The sequence below is a fragment of the Pseudonaja textilis genome, chromosome 1 (genome assembly GCF_049901715.1).
Source record: "Pseudonaja textilis isolate UNSWEBS1 chromosome 1, rPseTex1.2, whole genome shotgun sequence".
Taxonomy (NCBI): domain Eukaryota; kingdom Metazoa; phylum Chordata; class Lepidosauria; order Squamata; family Elapidae; genus Pseudonaja; species Pseudonaja textilis.
Window position 1 is genome coordinate 181,730,535 of NC_141990.1, and position 24,944 is coordinate 181,755,478.

Sequence of the window (24,944 nt, forward strand, 5' to 3'; positions counted from 1 at the left end):
TTTTTGCAGTAACTCATGCCTTTAAAACAAAAAGCCCTTTTGTTAATCTTAGACATGAATTGGGTTGCTGACAAGCAAGCAAATGTTATTTTCTCTCTCTGTTGTAGTCTTCCTACATTTATTGCTGTTAGATGCCATTACATTGATTTGTGCTGGCATAACTTCCCTATATGATTTCATTGATTCTTATTGGATATGCTGAAAAAAGTTCATGGTAGTTCAATATCCTGTATGGGCTTTAAAAGCAATGTTCATATTAGATTTTTTTTTAACTGCTTTGGTGTCAGGAAGTAGAATGCTATTAAATTAAACATTGATTTTCTGTGAGAAGTAAAGATACAAGTTATTCTGGCAAGGCATTGTAGAGACTGGTCAATTGGCAGAACCGCTTCCAATTTGTGATTGCTTGTGCTAGCTGTATCTGGGCAGAACAAGCATTTGTTTGGATCATTACGCGAACCACTCATAAGTGGCTAGTGTCACTTCTCTAACCATCTACAAATCACTGCTTCATTCTTTGGAGTATTGACTATGTGAGCTGTGGTGACGCAGTGGTTATAATGCAGTACTGCAGGAGTTCAATTCTGAGCAGTTCAAGATTGACTCAGCCTTCCAACCTTCCAAGGTGGGTAAAATGAGAACGCAGATTGATGGGGCCAATATGCTGACTCTTTAAGCTGCTTAGAGGGCTGGAAAGCCCTATGGAGCAGTATATAAGTCTACGTGCTATCGCTATTTTTGGCATTATATTTTCTAGAAGCTCTAAAATGCATAATCATCTTAATCTGGAAAACAAGCCTTTTCATAAAATAAACCTTATTAGTCATTTAGACATGGCCCTTGTTTAAAGCAAAAGCACGGGGTAGCATCAGCTTATTTGAAGAAATGTAAAATAAAGTGTTACAAAAAGAGATCTGTAATAACAGTTATATAGCCAAATCAGTTTAGGTTATGTGGCCTGTTCTTGTTTATTTTATTGCATGTACCCAAAGAGTATCCTTGTAAAAAGATCCCATTGTTAAATTCAAATAAGTTTTTCCTTGGAAGTTGCTTTTGAGATAACATGTAAAGTCTGGTTTTCCTCAGTTGTCCAAAAAACAAGAGTTGGAAGAACATACTAGTCTTTTGATATAATGTTGGATTGTTTTTCAAATGCTAGAGGTGAATATGTTTAAAATTTTAATTCTGCATTTGGACTTAGGAGGTTTTTGTCTATAAACAAACTTGGATTTTTTTAAAAACAGAATTAAAGTAACGTTTATTTGCTAATTGGCACGTTGCTATTTTGGCCTGATTTGGCTTTCATTCCACTCAGGTAGCTTTATAAAAATATTTAAGCAATAAATGTTCTTTTATAAGGAAAATAACTAGCTTCCATAATTCTGGATTGAGCTGTTAAATAAAAGTAACTGGAAAAATGGTCTTCCTAGGTTTTCAAATGACTCTTTATCAATTTATTTATTTTTAATTACCCTTGGAAAAATAGATAAAATTGTTTAGACACAACAAGTTGTTAAGGAGCATTTGAGATTTTCCAGATGGTGATTGATAAAAGTGACCTGTCCACATTAAGCAAAATATAATGAAAGCATACTTTGTTTTATTTTTCATTCAGTTTTAGTTTACTTCCACATAAATGATGACAGATTCTCTCAGAGGAATAGGTCTTAGCTTGGGATCCCATTTTTGTTTATTTTCCTTGTTGTGTTTTATATTTACAGGCTTATACTAGTGTGTCCAAAGCTTCACTTAGTCTTGCTGACCACAGAGAACTTGGAAAGATGATGAACACAATCATTTTCCACACAAAAATGGTAGATTCTTTGGTTGAAATGTTGGTTGAAACATCAGATCTTTCTATATTTTGGTATGTCATATAATTCTGAACTTTTAATATTTGTAACTCTTAACTCTAAAGATGTACAAATTATGAAATATTGTGAAATGTCTGCTGTTAATATGGTTAGATTGCATTCTTGCTTCTAAATTGCACTTTATTCTTGTGTAGGACCCACTCAATTCAATGGAACAGTTTTGAATAGAAGCTATAGAAATGCACACATTAGTACATATTATGAGATATTTCGATTCAGAGATTGGAATGAAGCCATTTTAATCTGGATTTTAGTCTTTTGATACTGACAAGAGAGTGGGAATGCAGCTACTGATTTTATTAAATTGTATCAGTTTAATTTAGTGGATTAAACTACCCTCTCTACCATGCTGTTGCATATATACTTGTTGACAGTAGCATACCTGAGGTGAGAAGAAATATATCTTGTGTGGAGGACATAAGGGGGTTTTCCAAAGAAAAGGAGGCTAGCAGTGAGTGTAGAGTTGGGTCATTGCTGCCAGCCATGGCATTCATCTGTTTGGCAGTTGGCGGTGCAGTGTAATGCAATAACAGAGGGGTGAGGTGGGGGGAATTGGGCCAGTTTTGACTCCTGGAAACTGCCCTTTGCAGTTTTCTTGGCAGAGTTTTTAAAAACTGGATGTTTTTATAGGGCTGAGTGAGAGTGACAAGCCTAAGGTCTCTCAGTGACTTTGTGCCTAAGACAGGAATAGAACTCAAGTTGTCCCCATTTCTAGACTGGTTCCTTAACTATGACCAAACAGTATTAATGATCTCCTAATTTTAAAAGAGTAGAAATAAATTGAGAATTGGATTTATCTTTTTCATAATTTTGCTTTTATATTTGATAATCAAAATCCACTCAGGAACATTTTTAAAAGATTGTTCTGCTCTTTTTTTCTTTCAAGAGGGTCATAATGTCTTATTTATTTCAGAAATATTTGAACTGGAAATTGTTTCTGTTGCAATTTATAATTGCTCTAAATGTACTTATTCCTCTAATTTTAATAGAATAAATTTGTGTTGTATCATGTTTCAGTGTTTAGATGGTTTCAGCTATTGTATAAATAGAACATAGGATATGATTTCTGGTATGTTAAATGTATACACTTAGTAGCATGTTTTATTCTGTTTATTGATATAAAATACTTTTTTCTAAGTAAAATAAAAATGAACATACTGTTTTCCAATGATTCTGAACAGTTTTTACAGTCGTGCTTTTGAGAAGATGTTTCAGCAGTGCTTGGAGTTGCCCTCCCAGTCCAGATACTCAATTGCATTTCCGCTGCTTTGCACTCACTTTATGAGCTGTACCCATGAACTGTGCCCAGAAGAGGTAATACTGTGACTTAAGTAACCCTTGCATAAGTAGAAAGAGAAGCTGGAGGATGCTACTGTTTTTAGGTATATAAAGGCAAGACTACAGTAGATTAGGGTGCCTGCTTCATCAGCCACAATGAATCTGCTTGAATACAAATTCTTATTGGTTGTATTAGAATTTCCTCCATTCTTGAGAAATAAAAAACAGAGAGGCCTGGTTATGAACTTACTCATACACATAAATAGATAAATACATTGAAATTTAAATCAGTATTCAAATGTGCCAACTAGTTTATTAAAACATTTACACCTTCCATCTCCATAAGTGAACTTTTGGAAAAAGGAAACTTAAAATACATGGGACATTAGCTAATACATGATACAAAGACGGGTTCAGGTAGAAAAACATGGTTCCTATCAGACCAGCCTGACGTAGTCTGCTTGTGGCAATGTTGAAGAAAAGAGGCAAAATTGGTTTAGAGGTAATACGTTAGAGAGTAAGGAGTGCATTTCTGTTTCATCCCCAACTCAGCAAGATTTCAGAAGAGACAGATAATTCTTAGCTGATTAGTTTCTTTTCTTCTAAGTTAAGGATTTTTAAAAATGTGTGGTATATAATTATTCATATTGGCTCACATATATCTGGGGTGGAAAGAGTTAGCTAGGTATAGTAAGAATGCATGTCATCTCTTTAAAGTTAATACTTTTGAAGGGAGGTCTATTCATATGTACTCAATATATTTGTTTATTTGTTAGATTTATATCCTGTTGCTCATTGTGTATAACCAAATACTTTATTTAATATAGTGACTAAACTATAAAGAATAGCACCTATTTGCTGTAAGTTCAAATAAATTTTAAATGCTATTTTCAATGAGTATTAATGATCTCCTAATTTTAAAAGAGTAGAAATAAATTGATTTATTTATCTTGATAGAGACACCACATTGGTGATCGCAGTCTTTCTTTGTGTAACATGTTTTTGGATGAAATGGCTAAACAGGCCCGGAATCTTATCACAGATATTTGTACAGAGCAATGTACCCTAAGTGACCAGGTGAGAGTTAAATCTCGTTATTTTGTGCTGTGCTATGTAATAATTACACATGTTTTGTTTATCCCTGCCTATAACCCTTGTCTTCCATTAGTTTACCTAGTCCCTCACTCACATTGAAAAGCTCTTTGGGCACAAAGCTGTTTTTTTCCCCCCTTCCATTCTATGTGAAATGTGACCTACATAAAACAAAAATATATAAAGTAAGAAAAAAACTTGAGTATTATGTGAAAACATCTACCTCCAATTAACTGCCCCTCCTACAAGATCTGAAAGGGTTGGCATGCTTCAGGTCTCGTTAATTAAACAGAACTACCTCCCGGCATCCAGGGGGTGCGTATTCTCTTTCTGGCCTATGGAACCACAGACATCCCTAATATTAAATTGGCCCTACCCCTGCCAATATTTTAAGAAGACCCTGAAGCCTTAGTTCTAATATGAGTTAGGATGATAAGCCTGCTGGAATAATAAAGGGTGCGTGCCTAATCCCCAATTTAATGTGTTTTACTATATGATACTTGAGTCTATCATGTTCCATATTGTATCCTTTTAATCCTTGTTAGCTGCTCAAAGTCACTTGGCTATGGTGGGGAGACATGAAATTGGATGGATAGATGGGGCAGATAGTCCTAGCAATTTAGATATTGTTACATAATACAATATTTAAATTCCTAATAATGCCTTTTTCATAATAGTCTTTATTTCAGTCAGAAACCAGCATAGCCTTTCATAATTGAAATAAATAGAAATTAGAATAAAATCATTTTTCAGTCTTGAATGTTGTCATTACTACATTGCAACTGGGTAAAATCCTGGAAATGGACAGTCTTACTCAAATTTTCAAAGGCAAAATGGTACTGAAGTACAAAGTGCAGTATTGCAAATGAAAATAGTTTTTTTTTCTTTTTGTAAGTTGTAACCTGTTTTTATTTTATTTTTTCCTCTCCTTTTTTAAGTTACTGCCAAAACATTGTGCCAAAACCATTAGCCAAGCAGTGAACAAAAAGTCAAAGAAACAGACGGGTAAGAAAGGAGAACCAGAAAGAGAAAAACCAGGAGTAGAAAGCATGAGAAAAAATAGGCTGGTAGTGACCAAGTGAGTAATTCTGAGATTGTTTGTATTTGAGTAGATATTTGTCTTAACTTTTTTTTTGTCTTTTATATACATACATAAACATCGTGCTGTTCCCTTTTAGGCTAAGTAGTGCTGTGCAAAAGGCAAAAAAGGAGGAATAGTAAAAGAAACTACTTAAAAGCATTAAATAAGAGAAAGGAGAGAAAACGTAGCTGAATACAATTTGCAATCTTACCATTCACTATATCTCTCCATAGCTTTCTATCCTTGAAACCATCCTTGTTTCTACCACATCACACATGATTTCATTCCCTATTCACTCCCTCATTTTTGAGAATATAATCAACTCCATCAACCGCACCTTTCTTGGAGGAGAGGTAAGATTAGCCTATCTACCTCCTCTTGAATCAGGGGCATTGTCCTTTTATATATGACCAAACTATCACAGCATTGCTTCTTCCCCCCACACACACAAACACATTTATATTCAGTCTATATTCATTTGTCACTCACTGGTGTTAATAACTTAATTTGATAGTTTAATTTTTAGGCCCATGTTTTAATTTACACCATATATCTACCTGACATTCTCTGCGTCATTCAGGTTTTTCAGCCAAAGGACTTTATTGTGTTTTACAAAAGCATGTGCACATTCATGATGCCAACCAACATGTAACATTATCATAAGCACCTTCATAAATAAAGTAAAAAAAACAAGGAACATTTCACATCTTTGTCTTTCTCCCTGTTTTGTGTTGAATCATTTTGCTAAGCTTCCATTCTCTTGCATGTTCTTCTGTCACATTAAATAACCAATTCTCAATTGCATATTTGCAGAAAATATTCCAGAATTCCGTTCTATTCACTTTATCAAATGTTTTATCTGAATATTTTACTTTCTCTGAAAGTAAACATTTCTCATATTTTACCTCAATTATTGCTGCAGAGCACTAATTGTTCTCCATGCTCCCTACCAGTTAAACTTAACGCTATGTATGCTCCAAATTTAGTTTGTCACCTCTTGCACCTTATCAGTGAGAATCCTGCTTTAAAACCTTCCTTGGCATACAGCAATGGTCCCCAACCTTTCCGATTCAGTGGATTGGCACTAGCGGGGAAGGGAGGGATGGTTTTATGTGCAGGCCTGCATACCACTTTCAAAAATGCAGCTTTATATGTTCGTTCACATGCACCCACCACTTCAGCTGCCTGGTTTCTAATGGGCTGTGGATGGGGCTGGCATACAGTACAGATCAAGGAAGTAGTAATAGCATTCTACAATCTGTGTAGGTATCAGTGTGCGTCATGTCCCCATATCTGAGATGCAAGCAACAATATGTTGGTTTGCCATGTCTCCTATTTCAGTATTACATTTTACCTTGGATGCAGTAGAGACTTCTACTTTCATCAGATGACGGCTGAGAAAGGACAAAATCAGCCCATGTGGTTGGTCTCCCTCCACCTCTTTTGAGAAGAACAATCATAACACTGTTCTTCTCAACTCTAGTGATATTGGAGCCATGCAAGGCAAATTGGAGTGCAAAACATTTGCCAAGAATACTTAAATTTGCTTATGGTAAATTCACATGTATTGGAGGGCTACTCTAACCAATACTGGATCTGCACAACAAACACCTGTGTTTTAACTTTCTTTCCATTTAACACAAGATAGAACAAAATAATTGTATCTCTGTTATCCCTGTGCTATTCGTTTTAACATAAAAATATTTTTTCCTTCTGTTCAATTATGTCTGATTCTTTGAGATTGCCTGGACAAGTCCCTGCAGTTTTGTTGGAAGGTTTTTTAGAAATACTTTGCTATTGCCTCCTTGTTAAGACTGAAACAAAGTGACTGGTTGAAAAACACTCAGATGCTTTTGTGCTTAAGGCAAGACTGGAGCTCATAATTTCCCTGCTTCTAATCTGATGCCTTAACCGCTCTCAAAGAATTATATTCAAATAGCATATTAAGATTCATGTAGATTTTCATTTAGATTTATGTAGTTTTGTCTTATATGACTTGTATATTCTTTGTTTTTCACCTACTCAAGCCTGGACAAATTGCACACAGCACTTTCTGAACTTTGCTTTTCTATCAATTACGTTCCAAACATGATTGTATGGGAACACACCTTTACCCCAAGGGAGTATTTAACATCTCACTTGGAAATTCGTTTTACCAAGTAAGTCTGATCAACAATTTTAAACTTTTACCTATGGCTGTCATGAACAATACTTCTTTGGAATATTCCGTGTATATGTTCCATTAGGTACTGGTCAACTTTATGGTTGTGTGACTGTTTATGTTCAGTCATGCAACTATATCGTGCTTTGTCTTCTGTCACTTTATAGGGATAATAGTATTACCAAGGTTATGATCAAAGCAGTCAGATATTCATGACAAATTCCTTAAATTTAGGTAGAGGGATATGCCTGTTCTTAATATCAAACAAGTAGAGTCATTGAATCTTAGAAAGATCTAAGTCAGTTGACATTTTGAAACAGGCACCTCTATTTATTTACTTACTTACTTACTTACTTACTTACTTACAAACAAACACGAGAGTCTGTTGCTTTTGTTTAATCCTACCAGTTCAATTAGGTCATGTAGATCAAGGCATACTTCTGTATGGAAGCTTCTATCCTGTTAAGCCAAGCAGTCAGTATCAGTAGAAATTTGGTTGTTTTCTTGAAGACATTTCATTACCCAAACTAGCTAACATCATCAGTATTAGTAAGAAGTGGGGTTTGCTGTCAGTTTATATTCTATAAATTTATAAATATAAACTGTGAGCAAAGCCCACTTCTTACTAGCACTGACGATGTTATACTTTGGATAATGAAACGTCTGCAAGAAAACAATCAAGCTCAGAAAGCACCAAGGACCCCTCGTGTCAACCCTGAGTTGAATGCCAATCCTTTACTGATACTAGAAAATCAGGAAAACATCAGATTATTCATATGATATGAATAACTGCGTTGTAGTAGTTTAAAGCCAGGTTTTGATTTTTAAAAACTTTTCATTTAGATTATTTAGTACCTGTATGACACTAAGATGCTAATAACTTCTTTCATTTTTGCAAAGGTCAATTGTTGGGATGACAATGTATAATCAGGCAACACAAGAAATTGCAAAACCTTCAGAATTGTTAACGAGTGTCAGAGCTTATATGACAGTGCTCCAGTCAATAGAAAATTATGTACAGATTGACATCACAAGGGTGTTCAATAACGTCCTTCTTCAGCAAACCCAGCATTTAGATAGCCATGGGGAGCCAACCATCACCAGTCTATATACAAATTGGTAAGAATTTGAATGACTGTTTCCCCTGTTATGTTTTGTAAGAAACAAACTTTGAGACTTAAAAAAAAGATTCAGAATATTGTGCACTACTTCAGTAAACAGCATGAAATTGTATATCTCAGAGAGCTTATTTAAAAAAAAACTTTAAAGTTTAAAACTTTAAAAACATTGCAATTAATATTTCTGTAAAAACTTGGGTTTTAATAAGTAATATGAACTATATTACCATTGAATAAAAAATGATGTGCTTTTAAAGAATATATTAAAAAGAAACTGAATAGTGAGGAAAAAAATGGAAAGGAAAAAGCATATTAATATTTTTTTAACTCCAACTGCCTTCCAAGAACATAGTTCACAATAGCAGTAATTCCTAACCAATATAGAATGACAAGTGTACACCCTTAACATCTGTGTAGAAAGGATTAAGACAATATTTTAAAATTAATTTCCGAGTGATCCAGTAGATTCTAAGTTCTTTTACACAGAAAAAGATAATATTCTGTGAATTCTGACAGCCTAGGTTACCTCAATTATCTGTTCCAAATTTCTTGCATATTGTCCAAAGTTTTTTAAAAAGTAATAAATTGTCACTTTGACTACCAGTAAAGGTCTTCAATACACTCAAAGTTTCAGAGGCTATACCAGATACATTAATTTATATATCCTTACTGAATTTCATGAAGTGAAGTTTTTTAGTTTCTTATTAAGGAAATTACAAATTGGTTTTAACTGAATTTGCATGCTCTGAAGATGGGCATTTAATAATTTTTTTTTGTTTTATGTGAATTAGCAAAGACAAAAAATCATATAGGTTTTGTCAGAGTTGATATGGTGTGAATTCTACTTTGAAAATAAATTTCTTTTTGTTAAGGTATCTGGAAACTTTGCTACGGCAAGTCAGTAATGGCCACATAGCTTATTTCCCTGCGATGAAGGCATTTGTCAACTTGCCTACTGAAAATGAGCTGACATTTAATGCAGAAGAATATTCAGACATCTCAGGTGGGTTTTGTGCAAATGTTTGCAATATCGTTTGTAAACATTGGAAGTTTTTCTATTAGGAACGTCTGTCAAGTAACAACCTTAAATATAAAGACTACATTGAAAAGTCAGGTAGCAAAGCTGTATTGTTGAATTCTGAGAGGAATAAAGAGAATTCAACTCACACATTGAGGTTTCCCTAAGTCTTCAAAAGTTGCTCCTTTGTCATATGTGATGGACCAGAGGGAGCTAAGGAGTGGAGACGGTATAAGAGGCCGAAGTTGAGAATAGGTTTGTTTTTATAATGAGAGGAGTTTCTATTTATTTATGCCCCACTTTTATTATTTTAAAATAAGGCAATGAACACATCCAACACACTTTCCTCCTCCAATTTTCCCACAACAACAGCAACTTTGTGACATGGGTTGGGCTGAGACAGAGAAAGACTGATCTAACTCATGCTCTCCTAGCTTCTAGCCTGGTGCCCTCAACCATAAAATCAAACTGGCTGGTTTCACAATCCATTTACCTGCTTTGTTTTTACACTGCAGCAAATAGATAACAAATTATTTTTCTACTGTGGATGTTTGAAATAGGGTACACATATAAGATGCTTATAGAACAGAACAGCAATATATACTGTATGCATTATATTAAGACATTATATTAAAGCAAATGAATGATTTTTATTCCTTAGAAATGAGAGCCCTATCTGAACTCCTTGGCCCATATGGTATGAAGTTCTTAAGTGAAAGTCTTATGTGGCATATTTCCTCACAGGTTGCTGAACTCAAGGTAGCTTTTCAATAATCTTGCATGGTTACTGTTTTTATAATTTAACAGTCAAATTTGTGTTGAAATGAGGTACCTCTAAAATGATTTAAATTAATACCATCTTTTGTCCTCATTCATCAGGATTTTCCCCTGCATTTCATCTGAATGGCAAACTCGTTTTACTTTACGGGGAAAAAATGTAGTTTCTTGTGCACAAACCTGTTGATTTAACCATCAGTTATACTCAAATAACGTACCCCTGTAGATCATAAATGCCTGGGATTGGCTGGACAACTCTTTACATCTGATTACATATAATTTTCCGTCTTGTGGCTGCCATATGCCCTATTTATCTATTTAAACAATTTGTATTACCTCCTACCTCGTGGTGACTCTGGGCAGAACAGCAAGTAATAAAGACAACACAGTATAATGCAACAAATAGAAACTTACATTTATAATAATATGTAATGATCAGACCTAAAAATTGAATATTAATTCATAGAGACCAAACCACAAATCTACCAACAGAACTGGTTTAATCTTCTGGTTCAGTGCATAGGAGAAAATCCTGGCCTTTATGAAAATCCAGAAAGGTCAGGCCCCTACTGATCTGAAGTAATACTGTTCCATAGGGCAGGTACCATGACAGAGAAGTCATGACTTCAAAGCCCTACAGAAATCATATTTCTTCATGGATAGGATTGGTACATGCCAGTGCTACTTGTTCTAATGGGATGGACACAAAAGACTGCAAGTCTCCTGAACCCATTTAGGGTTTTATAGTGATTTATCAGTACATTGCATTATATCCAGAAACCACTGCAAAAATGTAGCATAAAACAAGAATGTCACAGGGGCATAACATAATGTGCCCCAAATTGTCTGCACCACTTATTTCTGGGCAAGCTCTGCATTAACAAATGCCCCCTTGATACTTTGAAGCACAAGTTCTTGTCTTGGCTGCTTGATGGATGTTGAAATCCAAAATGTGACTGCTTTAAAGTTGTCTACCCTAATTTAAGGAAATCCAGTAATGATTCAGGAAACTTCATCCTTGAGATGTAGTATCGTGCAGAGTGATATGGTATGTAGCCTTAGAGCTATAACTTTAATTCTTTGAATGCAAATTACCTATATCTTATAAATTAGTCTAAAAAATTTACTGTAAAAATCCTGCCAAAATAGAAGGAATGATAGAAGGCAATGTTTTGAAGCACTAGCCAGACCAAACTCAGAAAATATAAGTTATTTTTCCATGAGGAAAAACTGTAAAAGTGATGTTGATGTGGATCAGTGATGTACTGTATTGGATATTGTGTTCTGCTGTGGTTATGCTTTCAATTTTCTTTGCATATTATGCAGAGAATGTTATTTATAATTGGCTTTATTTTGCTTTGCTGTCTATTCTGCTCTGCTGTGCTTTTTGCTCTGCTCTGCTCTAATTTCTTTTTAGGCCATCTTAGTCCAGATTGAGGAATGCAATCCAGTTATTCCAAACCAGCTTTGGCCAATTTTGTGAGACGATTAGAACAATAAATGCTTTATGAAGTAGACAGAGCTTTTATTATTACACACAAAGCTTTCTGTTTGCTGTGTATTTAGGCTAAAATAGTGGTCAGATAGTAGGAAAATCTGGATTTCATGAGCTGTTTCCTGCTTGCCTCACTGAAATGTTCTAAAGCATGCACTTATTACTATACTCAGATCTGTGCCTGACCTGAGATCTTGCTTCGTCTTAGAAACTTGTGGTTGAGAATGTTGAAGTACTAACACAAATGAGGACCAGTTTTGATAAACCAGATCAGATGGCAGCTCTCTTCAAAAGATTGTCATGTAAGTATTCTAATCGATAAAAGCTATATTCATATTTATTAATGTAATGGATAGTAAAAGTTTCTCAGTGCCAAAAAAATAAATAGCCAAAATAGACCAACACTTTCAAATAAAGACTAAAATTAACAAGTTACACTCATTAGAAATAACAGGACTTTCATGAACTAATTGCATAAATTTATGAAAGGCTAATACAACAACCTAATTAATTCATTAGCTGAATGAAACAAATAAACCTCTATAAAGACAAATATTTTAAAAGCTCGTAAGAATTTTAAGAAGAGGACATCAAAGTGAATTCCAAACAAGCTTCTGGAAAGAGAGCATTCATTTTTTCCATTCTTTCCCTTAGATCTGATTTGCATTTCACATGACTTAACTTAATCTTCCTAGTTTGTTACCTTTCATTCAGAATTCAGAGCCAACCACTGGTGGGAGCTAGGTTTGAGAAAGCTGCACTATAAGCTGAAGTAATTAGGCCATTGTCTTGCTAAATCATATGGGATTACTTTTATTTTCTGCAACCCAGAGTTTTAAACAGAATATGGAGGCTACTCCACCGTTTGTGCTCTACCCTTGATCATCTCAGCTAGTTAAACCCAGCAGAAAATGTGTTTATTGTGATATTCACCGCTATTGCTAATGTGTTTATTAATTGATTCATCAGTTTCGATAGCCACCAACTCAACCAAATGACACTGGGCGACTTACAATTCTAAAATTATACAACAATTAAAACAATTTTAAAAAATTAAAACAATAAAAACATCCGTAAAATACAGGCAGCAGCCGTGATGGTTAATCAACTTAATAGCAAAGCCAAGTAACAAGGCCCTTAACACATTCTGAGCCCCAGGCACATAAAGCTTTCTTAAAGCTTTGCAAAAAAGCCAACAGGGCTGGGGCAAATGGAAATGGTTATCTGGAGATCCTGCAGATTTTTCTTCTTTCCAGAAAAAGTTCTTCTCTTGGTTCTGAAAGAGGAAGTGGCATGCCTTCTTCACAAAAGTCCTTGCCTTGGGTTTTGGACTACTGCTATTTGGTAGCAATTATTTTTCTGTTGGATGAGATGGTAGAGTGGAGGGTGGCCTTCACTTTGATATGCTTAAATGAAATGTATTTTCTAGATTCGTATCTGATACAGGCCTGGTTTCAGTTCTGAAACTGCTTCAGTGGATGATCCTTGGTAGAAGAGAATCCAGCCCTGTTGATTTTCTAGATGTCTTGATTTTTTTTTTTTTAAAAAAATCATTTATTACATTAATTTCCTCAAATGGCTTGGTATGTAAGAGTTGGTGTCACTCTGATAATGATGAACCTGTACTGTTGACCATGGCTTGTTTGGCTAGTTGTGAGGTACTGCAGGGATCTATGTTGTCCTCTGTGTTCTGTAACATCCATGTGAAAGGCTGGATGAAACCATGTGAATATTAGAAGCCGGGACAATCAGTATGTAGATGATACGTAAGGCCTCACCAATGTGTAGAGGCAATATTAACTTACGAGCAATGGTAAACAGGAGCTACTAACAAGATAGACATGCTTCTGGAAGCAGGTATAGTGAACAGACAGGAAGGTATTTATAGAAATAGTATTGTTTCCCCAAAGTCCAAGTGCCTGCATTGGCTATCAGCTCAAACTGGCTTTCTAGTGGTCATTGTTTCCTTATGAGGATATGAATAAATAATCTTGCATTTGTGCTGTAGACCACCTGTGAAAACAATTTGAGGCTTCACCTGTGAGAAATGGTGCTTCTCGGTTACTGAAAGATAATCCAAGGCAGAGTTATATTTCACATCTTTTCTCTGATAGTCACCTATCACTTTCACACCTGCTTAAGGTAGTAATGTTAAGTAAGGCCCAAATGATCTTGAGCATAAATCAATGTTGGATCAATCCAGTGCTTGAGAAATTTAAAGGCAATCCTGCTCATGGACAGTTTACAAGCAATCTTGGGGAACTGTACCTTGAATGAAGTTCACCTCTGTATGGGACATATCTTGATTTCCCTTTACTAGCTCAATTCCATTGATAGCTTAAGGCAGGGGTGTCAAACTGGCGGCCCGCAGGATGTGTCACGCGCAGACCACACACCCCTCAGCTCCGTGAATGGGAAAAACCTTGCAAAACATCACATGATGGCAGCGTGACACCACGAGTTTGACACCTGTGGCTTAAGGCAAGAGTTTTCCTCCTGAAATTCTTGCTGTGGTGGGAGATTTTGGGCAGGGAGGGTATGTCCATGAGATTTTAAAATGCAAATATTTTCCTCCTGATTCATGCTCCACCTCCTACAGGAAGGGTCCCCAACCCCCAGTCCATAGACCATCACCAAGCTTGGCCTATCAGCAACCAGGCTGTGTAAACAAGCAAAGTCCCATCCACGTGATGCAGGCAGCATGCAAAAACCACGCCTCCTCCAGTCCACAGAAAAACCTTTATCCACAGAACCCTGGTGCCCAAATATTTGGGGGCTACTGTCCTACAGAACTTAGCAAGGACAAAAAAAAATGCTACTTATGACCATAACTTAGTGAAAAATTGCCATTCTGTTTCACAGTCTTTACTTTTTTTTTCCAGCTGTTGATAGTGTTTTGAAGAGGATGACTATTATTGGTGTTATTTTATCATTCCGATCACTTGCACAAGAAGCGCTTAGGGATGTAAGTACTGTGTTGTGCACTGTAATTCCTCTGTAAAAAAGTTCACTTACCTTCATGTAAATTGAGAGAAATATATTACAAAAGTAAATGTAATTAAGTGCTAATGACTGAAATGAGGTCTAGGTAGCCTTTAACATAGCTGCCATGCATAAATTGAGGGTGGCCTGGGATAAATATATACAGAAATCATAAAATGCTGTCAAAAAGGAAAGAAGATATAAGAAAGAAATTGTTTTTTCTGTGTTCCCTTATCCTAGGTTTTATCCTATCACATTCCTTTCCTTGTAAGTTCAATTGAAGACTTTAAGGACCACATTCCAAGAGAGACCGATATGAAGGTAATAACTTTCTCTTGAGAGAAGTGGGTGATTTAATTTCAATAAAGAATATAACATGATAAAAAGAACAGTATTGTGCTTTTGTGATCATTTAGAATTCCAGGTTTTGTCATCTTCAACACATGTAATGATGAACTATTTATATTAATCAAAAATATTAAGTGATGTCTTAGGAAAGATTGAGGAGAAATTGTCATCAGTGGGGAGAACAGAATGCTGGGGAAGAGAGTGAAAGAGAGAAGTTAAGAAGATTGTTTAGAAAAGAGGAAAGAGAATAACCATTTATTATTACTTTTACATTTAGCAAGTATTTCTATTTACAGTTGTTGAAATATTCCTTAAACAAATGGATATTTTAAAATCATTTTGGACTGAGGCATTCTAAGAGACAAATGTAAGCAAGTATAGGATGGGAAGAATCTGTAGCACAATAGTCACTGGCAGCTGGTTTTTCTGACAAGCCCTGAGATAGAATTGTTATTTATCATGGAGCCCCTAAATATATAACCAATAGCATAGCAGAGGAATACATTTGAAAGGCGTTTTATTTATTTATTTAACAAGTGTACATAGGTACATCATTCATACACAGGCAGCAAATTTTGAAATGTTTTTAGGATAATGACCATTCATCCTCTAAAACAATAGACTTTTGCTTTGAAATAAAATCAGATTTGACTTACAGGAGACATCTAGAATCAAATTCTTCTATATGAAGCAAGAAGCATTAACAACACAAGTGCCTGAAGTTACTTAGATTCTCAGTTAGTGCATCTCGAGAGCAGCTTGACATTCCTGTGTGGAAGTGCCAGCTGGATTTTTCAAAACATACTAGTTTTGTCACTTTTCCCTGGTTCTGTTTTTAATCTAAGGAAATTTCATATTGTCTAGTGACATATTACATTCTACAATAGTGTTTTGTTTTTCAGGTTGCAATGAATGTATATGAGCTCTCATCGGCTGCAGGACTCCCATGTGAAATAGATCCTGCCCTGGTTGTAGCTCTTTCTTCTCAAAAATCAGGCAAGATTATAAATCATGTGGATAGTGAGTGTTGCGTGTGGCACTTCTGCATTCAGCCATTTACTGTCTTGAATCAACTGTTGTTTATTTTATCTCCCTTTATTACAGAGCACACAAAGGTTTTTCTTTTCTTTTCAATCAATGTTCTATTTACAGAATAAAAAAAGATTTTTTTGCTATTATTTGTATGCTTTGTTTATAGCAAAACATTAAAGTAGTGAAAAACTGATATAAAGATATTTCCCCCTGAATGCATGCAGCTGGAAGAGGTGGCTAAATGCTTGGTCTTGATTTAACTTTCACGAATGAAGGCAACTATACGTGTCCCAGGATAATGTTGCAGGATCCAACCTGGGACAGTCACCGGGACCAGAGATTTAGTCTTGCAAGCTTTCAGACTCGTGCTGGAGCCCCTCCTCAGGGAACTTCTCCCTAGCAGAGTGTGCACTTTGGGCTATTCTGTGTGTGGTAATTTATATGGTACCTGGTTGTGTGTGACTTTTTAGTTGTTGATTGGGGTGTTGATGGCTGGCTATTTAGTCATTGGCTGTTGTTTCTAAGTCGATTTAAGTTAATCTTGGCCCCTATCTAGGATACAAAACGTCATGTGTTTTCGTTTGTACAAATTTGAAATGGGTACGGGTCGTTAAAAACATTTTGCTTGTAACTCATTCTAAGTTTTTAATTCTCAATAACTTTGTCTCTTCTTTTAACAAGATATATATACTTCGCTGATCTCCCCTCTGTCATCCTTTTTTAAAACCATTAATGTCATGGCAATTTTTTTCCTTTGATTTCTTTTCTCTTGAGCTTTCTTTTCAGTGATTAAACTAGGGTGTGTTTCTTTCTGGAAACTCCCCCCAAATAATAAGTCATTGTCTTAATTTGAATTCATTTTCAGAAAATATTAGTCCAGAGGAGGAATATAAAATTGCTTGCCTTCTGATGGTTTTTGTGGCAGTCTCCTTACCAACTTTGGCTAGTAATGTGATGTCTCAATACAGTCCTGCCATTGAAGGTAATATTTGTAGGAATTCATGGAAAGAATCTATTAACTATTCAGTTGAAACTATTAATTTCAATTTATGGTCTTGGTGGTTATATTTTGGTGTGGAATAACAAGTCATTTTTATCTTATAATGGTATTTTTCAAAAAGTAAATATCTTGCTTCAATCTACTTGGTTTTTAGACAATAGTGATTAGAAAATGTTAAGCTGTAATGCAGCCCCCCCCCCCCCCAACCTCTGGGCACCAGGGACCATTTCCGTGGAGAGAGTTTTTTCCACAGACGGGAGGGGGTGTGGTTTCATGTGCTATCTGCATCGTGCAGATGGGGCTTTGTTTGTTTGCACAGCCCAGTTTCTGGCATACCATGGATCGGTGTTAGTTCATGGACCCGGGGTTGGGAATTATAAGTAAATAAGTATTTATAAGATGAAAAACATTAATGAACATTGTCTGGAAGAGTATTGAAGTGTGTGTTTGTGTGTGTGAAAAATGAATGAAATAATATGTCTTTTTGTCTAGGTCACTGTAACAATATCCATTGCCTGGCAAAAGCAATCAATCAGATTGCTGCAGCCTTATTTACCATTCACAAGGGAAGCATTGAAGATCGTCTCAAAGAATTTTTGGCTGTATGTACAATTATTTTTTCCAAAATAACCTGCTCCAGAATTTAATCTGTATTTTGCAAAAGTTTGCAGCTATTCTGTGATTAATTTATACTGTTTTGTTATCAACCCTGATAATATTTTGGGGGGGATTGTACATAATAATAGTTGTTATAGTGGATGTTCATGTTTTGTTTTGCTTATTATATTTCATTAGAATTAATCTATTTCAGGGGTCTGAGCACTCAAATGAAACCATTCAGTTAGTGTTTAATTAGTCCCATTCATTTCTTTATTACACATTACCCTATATTCCCCATGTTTGCTACATTCCTTAGCATTGCATATTACCATTAGTCTCACATAGTATTTGTATCAGACATCGCTGAATGAAAGTTTGCCTTAAAAGTAGGAGGAACTGTAATTGTTTTGTTTATGTTTAATCAAGTTATATGTGATTATAATTTATCACTTTTTGCTTGTATGTACACTGAGAGCTTACGCACTGGAGACAAATTCCTTGTGTGTCCAATCACACTTGACCAATACAGAATTCTAATTCTAATGTGTGTATCCTTGCAGCTTGCCTCCTCCAGTCTACTAAAAATTGGCCAGGAGACAGACAAAACCACTACAAGAAACAGAGAATCTGTTTATTTACTTCTTGACATGGTAGGCTTTAATCCTAAGTATTGTTCCTTAAAGCTGTTTTTCAAGTAAGCAGAGAGATATTGTTGTGGATCACAGAAAAATAATTGCTCAAGAAGTTCAGCTTGTTAAAACAATTTCCACTGCAGCCTTCTTCCCCGTACTTTTGTCTCAAATTGGACATATACTATCTGCAGATTAGTTCAGTACAGCTGGAGTCCACAATATTATATACCATCTTTGCTTTTTCTTCTGTGCTGTCTCTCACTCCAGCAAGTTTCCCATTTAAATTTTCTCAGCAGTAAATAGACCATTATCAAGTGCATCTCTGAAAGTAACTTTATTATTGTGATGTTGTGGTCATTCAACTTACTCTGAAAATACAAGAAGAAAAGTAGTAGATTAGCCATTGCGATTCTCTCCTATTGGTCAAAGTCTGCTAGCAATGTGACATGGATTTCTGCATCTAAATTGATTTGATCATCTCACATATATGCACAGAATCATAATATTTTTGGCATTCACCCCAGTGAATGAGAGTAATTTATAATACATCCAAAAGGAGCAGGCTAATTAACTGATTTACAGGCTTTACAGACCGGGAGCTAGACCTTGCAGCAGTTTGAATCTCCTTGTCATAGAGATTGCCCCCAAAATGCCATTTTTATTGGAGCCTTAGTTGAACTGTGTATGTGTGTGTCAGTGTGTGTGGACCTATAGGGACATCCATAAATGTAGGAAGATAAATTTTACCAGCATCCTGAATTCTACTCTGCCTAGATTCTGACTAATTTCCTCTTTTATCTTAGATTGTGCAGGAGTCTCCCTTCCTGACTATGGATCTTCTGGAGTCCTGCTTTCCCTATGTCTTGCTACGGAATGCGTACCATGCTGTGTACAAACAAAGTGTCACATCCTCTGCCTGAATAGCTACTTATCTGGAGACCAATTAAGCACGCCTCTCTGTTGCCTCAGTTTTACTTGTAAACTGTGGAGCTGTTTTTATTTTATGGCCTGGCAGAGTTTTGTGGATTCTAAACTTTTTCCCAATGCAGTTGTATTTCTGACCAGTGGTTTCTTAATATGGTTGTATTACAATATAAGCTTGGCTGGTTTTAGGTTGCACATTTGCTGAAATTATTCCTTTTTGTTTTCTTTTTTAGAGTCTCAATTCTGTTCAAAAGAGAAATGCTGAAGTTATGGGTTTTTTTTCATATTTGATCATGCGGAAATCATAATGGCTTGTTTATCTCCATGAAGAACTCTATTTAGTGATTATTTTAGTGTTCCTAGTTTTCATCTGTGTGTAAATTATTTCATATAGAGAGAACTACAACCTGTACCTATTGTTCTTATCAGAAATAAGATCTGGATGTGCATTTCTGTGAACTACAACATTTTTACTTTATTTTTTGAAACACTCACTCAGATTAATGACAGATGCTATCTAATATTTTAAAAAGAAGTTATAGGATTATATCCTTAAACAATCTTCTCCATACAATCTGAAATGAGAAAAAGTGATTTTGTTTGTACAAAGCCTACATAGTGAAATTTTTTAAGACTAATGTCCATGGTGCCCCATTGGCATTAACACTACATTGTATCCTCCTGTATAATAAACATTCTTATGCATTTATCAAATGTTGATAAAATGTTAGCCCTTAACCACTTTTTATATGTTTTAAATTTTTGAAATTCAAGTGTATCTTCCATTACATACAATAAACACTACACTGAAACGTGCTGCTGACTTTGCTATTTTGTACTAAGCTAGACTGAATTGACACAATTTTAATGTATTTTCATCAAGGAATTTCTTTAATTTTGACTCTTTTTTTTGTACAGTACAGAATATATTTTAGTATCTAACATCTACAGACGAAACAGCAATACAAGTTGCATTCCCTTATTGTCATCTCTAAAGACTATGATCACAGTACAGTTAATTGAAGAGTACTTTAATTTTTGAATACTTTTAATCTATTAAAAACATTTTCCTTACTGTAACTAAAGGAAGTGAAAAGTTTATTCCCTGCTTCCCCTAACTTTTGGTTACATACTTTTCAATGATTTTTGAATACCTGTCATAATAATCATAATATAGTCTCAACAGTTGTATATGCCAATCCTTTGCCATTAGTTCACAAATGAACAAGCCAACATTTTACAAATGCTTTAAAATGCATACATTTTCAACAATATTTTGGCCATTCAATGTGAGTATAAGTAAAAGAATCAAAGAGATTCCAAGATTTATATTACTGAAATATTACGTTCTTGAATATTTCCTAAAATTCAACACATAAAATTGAAGTGGTTTCCTAGTTTTATGAAGTTTATATAGTTGCCTATTTCTCTAGAATCAAATCAGATGGAAAAAGTACATAAACCAAGTATAAAATTCAAATTTATAAATACATTTATGAATTAAATCTATATAGGCATCCATCTCATACTTTGAGTTCTATATTTGATTCATTTTGGCTATTTACAAAAATGGCTTTTGCTGATGTAGGACATGAAGCTCAAGTTGAAATAATTATTTTGTTGTGTTAGCTGCTGATAATTAAATGTAAGATAAAGCTTGTATAGAAAATGTCAGATATTACAGCATACACTGGCATTGTCTTTAAGTCATGTTGACTTTGCAAGACTAATAGAAAGTACATACTGTAGGGTTAGGGTAAACCAATGAGTAAAGTGTACCTTACAGGCTGGCAAACAGAACTGTTTAACAACCAACAAACAACCATTTAACAACAATTCAGATGCAAATATGCACACTTTAAAAAAAAGATCAGAGATACTTAGTTGAGTTAATAGCAAACTAGAGTAAATATTAAATGATGAGATACATAGGATAAGCCTTTTCTCAAGTTACCCTCATCCAGCTCAAGTAATCTTTATCATAAAGAAACAATGGACTACGTTATTAGAAAAGATCAGAGTCCTGAATTATCGTTCCACCAGGACTAACGCTGCATTAGACAGTCTGAAAAAACAGCAGGTGATTTTGTAATTTGTGGTTTTTCTTCCGGGTAGAAAAACAAATTGGCTTATTCTTGGAAACTATAGTTTGATTTAGGTGCTAGTGACAAAACACAATCACCATGATATATTTGTGCCTTTGCTACTAACCTACTTTATGGTGTTGCACATTCCCAAGAACCTCAAGGTTTGTTTTGAAAACCTATTTAAAATCTTACGGCTCTTAACCCTTTGAAATTTATGTTTTATTTTTAAGCAAGGATCCCTTCCCATTCAGTTGCTCTCCATTTCTGTGTCCAGCTGTCTTAACAAATTTCTCATTTAGCAACAGAAATTTTGGGCTCAATTGTCATATGATGAGAACGACCTGTATCTGAAGACAAATTTGGAGACTTGGTATATGCCTTTCCCCAAATCTACACCCTTCTTTTATCTTTTCTTGTTATTTCCTATTTCTCTACCATCCTACTGATAAGTCAGATATTGTCCACAGGTTTTAAATTTAGTCACATAAAGTCTAGAGCAAGGTTGTCAAACTCACATTGTCACAGCAACATCACGTGACATATCAGGACTTTTTTCCCCTTTGCTAAACCGGGTATAAGTGTGGCCAGTGTGTGACACATCTGGTCCACAGGACAGGAGTTTGACAGCCCTGGTCTAGAGAAAAGCAGATGCTCCTGTGGGATGAATAATAAATATGAATTATTTATTAAATAATTATTAAATAATAATAATAATTAAAAACAGAATTAGCCTTGCTAAATAATTTCCAGCTGAGTCATGGACTTTGAAATTAAGAAATAAGTCAGTACATATCCTACTAGACAAAGGTGGTCTGGAGAGGAAGCTTGATAAGATGAGGTGTGGAATGAAAGAGGCAATGGGCAAAGTTTGGAAAGTGATAGTTGTAAATGATAGGTAATCGTTATAACTTGAGGCAGGTGATCCCTACAATTGCTGATGCAGTCTTTAGTATACTGGAGTGATTGTAATTGTAGCCCACACATTAATAAGTTCATATGTAAACCTCTGACATGTCCTAAACTATATGACTTCGTTATGAATGAAAGCAATGATTCAATAATCCATTTCGTCTTGGGCTTTCCCCCAAATGTAGCCTATAAAACTGAGGAATCTTACTACATTCTTCCCCTCATTCCAATGGGATTGTCTGGTTGGCAGAAAAAGACTTCCTTAATGCGTTTTAATGGTATTTTACCTCTGCAATATAATGGAGCATTATAGATGATCCAGTGAAAGGACTTTTAACTCAGGGTTCCTCAGATTTATTCCTATTGCCCATTGCATGTCAGAATTTAGCTATTCACTGCTTACTATATTATGTTAACCCAGTCATTGTGGCTTATAAATAAAGCATTATCTAGTGGCATGGTAGATGAAGTTGGCCAATTGTAACTTAAGAGTAATTTTGTGAACTTTATAGGTTGAACGGGAATCTTATAAGTAATTTAAAGTAAGACTACTTAACACAGAAGATTCAGAATGAGGGAATCCTAATTAGAGGCTTCTGGTCAAAAGCCCCAGGCCATTGTTCTTCTAGGTAACTGGTCCATCTGCTCAGGAAGTTTAAACTTCCTGTAACTTAAACCTATTCAGAAGACAACCTTTTTGAACTCTGTATTTTCTTCCTAAGCATTGAGCATACAATGGCAATAAGTTTGTGATCCATCTTGCTATATCACTATGAAAAACTATTTGATCAACTACTGACACTTGGCAATGTTTAAGGAAACCTTCAGTATATTTCTTTTGCGGAAATTCCAAGGAAATTAAAATTAAAATTGAAATAGTATATTTTATCAAATGCAATGTTAATTCATATTGTTAGCTATCCCTGTGGAGTTTTGATTGCCAGTTTATTTCACTTGGAATTTTATTCCAGTGCACATAGAGACACAATTCCAATTTTTTTTTTTTTTAATTGGAAAAGGTTGTTAACAGAAACAAAAAATCTTCCAGAAACATTGTTCTTGGCCCATCATATAAAAGGCCTCATTTATTATATCTTCCATTAGATTCAAATATAGATTATTAGTTCCAACTATTGAAATACAGCATACACAGTACAGAAAACAGTAACTAGGAAAACACTATGCAGGTCTTTGGTGTAGCTTTAAAAAAAAAAGTACCATTGAAATAAGAGGCTGACAACAGCTGCATATCATTTCCAACTTGACCTTCTTCTTGGCCTTGGAGGTTTTTTTGTGACTGTTTTAAGTTACATTACACAAAGGTTACACCTGTAACAAATTACACATGATGCCATTTTAAATTTTCCCTACCAGAGTGTCATGAATATTTATATATGAAATGTCTGTAATTTCATTTGTATCTATGGTTTAACTGAAAGCCAACCTGCTCTGGAGTCCTTGGAGAACTCTGCAAATTTTAAAAAGTTGCAAAGAACTCCCCACCCCCACCAGAAAATTTATCAAGCAGTTATCAATGCTGGGCTGTTTCATTGTGTCATAGTATATAGTATTGTTTTTTATTTTCCAATATATTGTTTGGTTTTATTGCTCCTGTAAGTGTATGTCTCCCTCATAAAGTCCTCTTCCACATCCAAAGGGCTATCTATGTTTAAGTCTTATTAGAAATCTGTAAAACTTATCCCACAATATTTAGAATGTGAACAAGATGGGCCCTGTCAGTAATAACTGAAACAAAAATAAACAAAAATCAAAGTCATCCTGGAATCTCAAGCTGTGTTTTAAAAAAAACAGAACCCACATCTTCATTGGCAGCTCATGATATCAAGCTACATGCTAAATGAATCCATCTACTAAATGATCATTTAAGAAACCTTATCCTAAATCTTTTTTTCCAATATTACAAAGCCACGAATAAACTGCTTTGCCATGGTTTTTTACAATGACATCCATGAGCAAATGCCCGATGAACTTGCAAAACTTGTTCCTTTTGCATTTTGCAAATTGCTCATTAAATGCCTAATGCAACTTGGATCTTAGCATCTTTTTTGTAATGTGGTGACCAAAACTGGATGCAGTATTCCACGTGTGGCCTTACTAAGGCTTTATAAAGTGGTACTAACATGTGGTTTTGGCTCTTTGCTTCTGTTTATACAAGTACTGTATCCTTGGTTGCCTATTCATGTCTCTCTTTCCCTATTTATGAGTGTCTCTTAACCCGTTTTTATCAATTGTGCTTTTTTTATGCTTGTTGAAATTTAATAAAGAAATAGCAAGCTGTAAAAAAGAAGACCCTTAACTTGCAAAGGAGGGGGTGAGAAGCTTAATTAATACCACCTTTTGGATCCAGAGCAAGGCATCCAATTGCAGTTTTCTAGGAAGGTTGGGGAAGTGGCAGAAACTGAAACTGGCAGCTTTTCTTAAAAAAAAAAAGGTGAGTATGCGAAAAGACTCCTCATCGGATAGAACCTAGCCATTGCTTGATATAAAACATGGGCATTTGCCAATATTTGGCCAA

At 35.1% G+C, this 24,944-nt stretch overlaps 1 protein-coding gene across 5 annotated transcripts in view; it reads left to right on the forward strand.

Annotated features, from left to right (window-relative positions):
- The window catches only part of NCKAP1 (NCK associated protein 1), a 63,248-nt gene extending 43,020 nt beyond the window's left edge, over window positions 1-20,228 (forward strand). For all 5 annotated transcript variants that reach the window (XM_026696948.2, XM_026696946.2, XM_087919846.1 and 2 more), the window contains 16 exons: window positions 1,722-1,867; window positions 3,056-3,188; window positions 4,110-4,229; window positions 5,183-5,322; window positions 7,353-7,484; window positions 8,387-8,605; window positions 9,477-9,607; window positions 10,284-10,381; window positions 12,103-12,196; window positions 14,777-14,859; window positions 15,117-15,197; window positions 16,127-16,220; window positions 17,122-17,238; window positions 17,749-17,858; window positions 18,417-18,506; window positions 19,292-20,228. In XM_026696948.2, the coding sequence (XP_026552733.1) occupies window positions 1,722-1,867; window positions 3,056-3,188; window positions 4,110-4,229; window positions 5,183-5,322; window positions 7,353-7,484; window positions 8,387-8,605; window positions 9,477-9,607; window positions 10,284-10,381; window positions 12,103-12,196; window positions 14,777-14,859; window positions 15,117-15,197; window positions 16,127-16,220; window positions 17,122-17,238; window positions 17,749-17,858; window positions 18,417-18,506; window positions 19,292-19,408 (1,905 nt within the window). In that variant the 3' untranslated portion in view covers window positions 19,409-20,228. The remainder of the gene's footprint in view (window positions 1-1,721; window positions 1,868-3,055; window positions 3,189-4,109; window positions 4,230-5,182; window positions 5,323-7,352; window positions 7,485-8,386; window positions 8,606-9,476; window positions 9,608-10,283; window positions 10,382-12,102; window positions 12,197-14,776; window positions 14,860-15,116; window positions 15,198-16,126; window positions 16,221-17,121; window positions 17,239-17,748; window positions 17,859-18,416; window positions 18,507-19,291) is intronic.
- The last annotated feature ends 4,716 nt before the right edge of the window (window positions 20,229-24,944 follow it).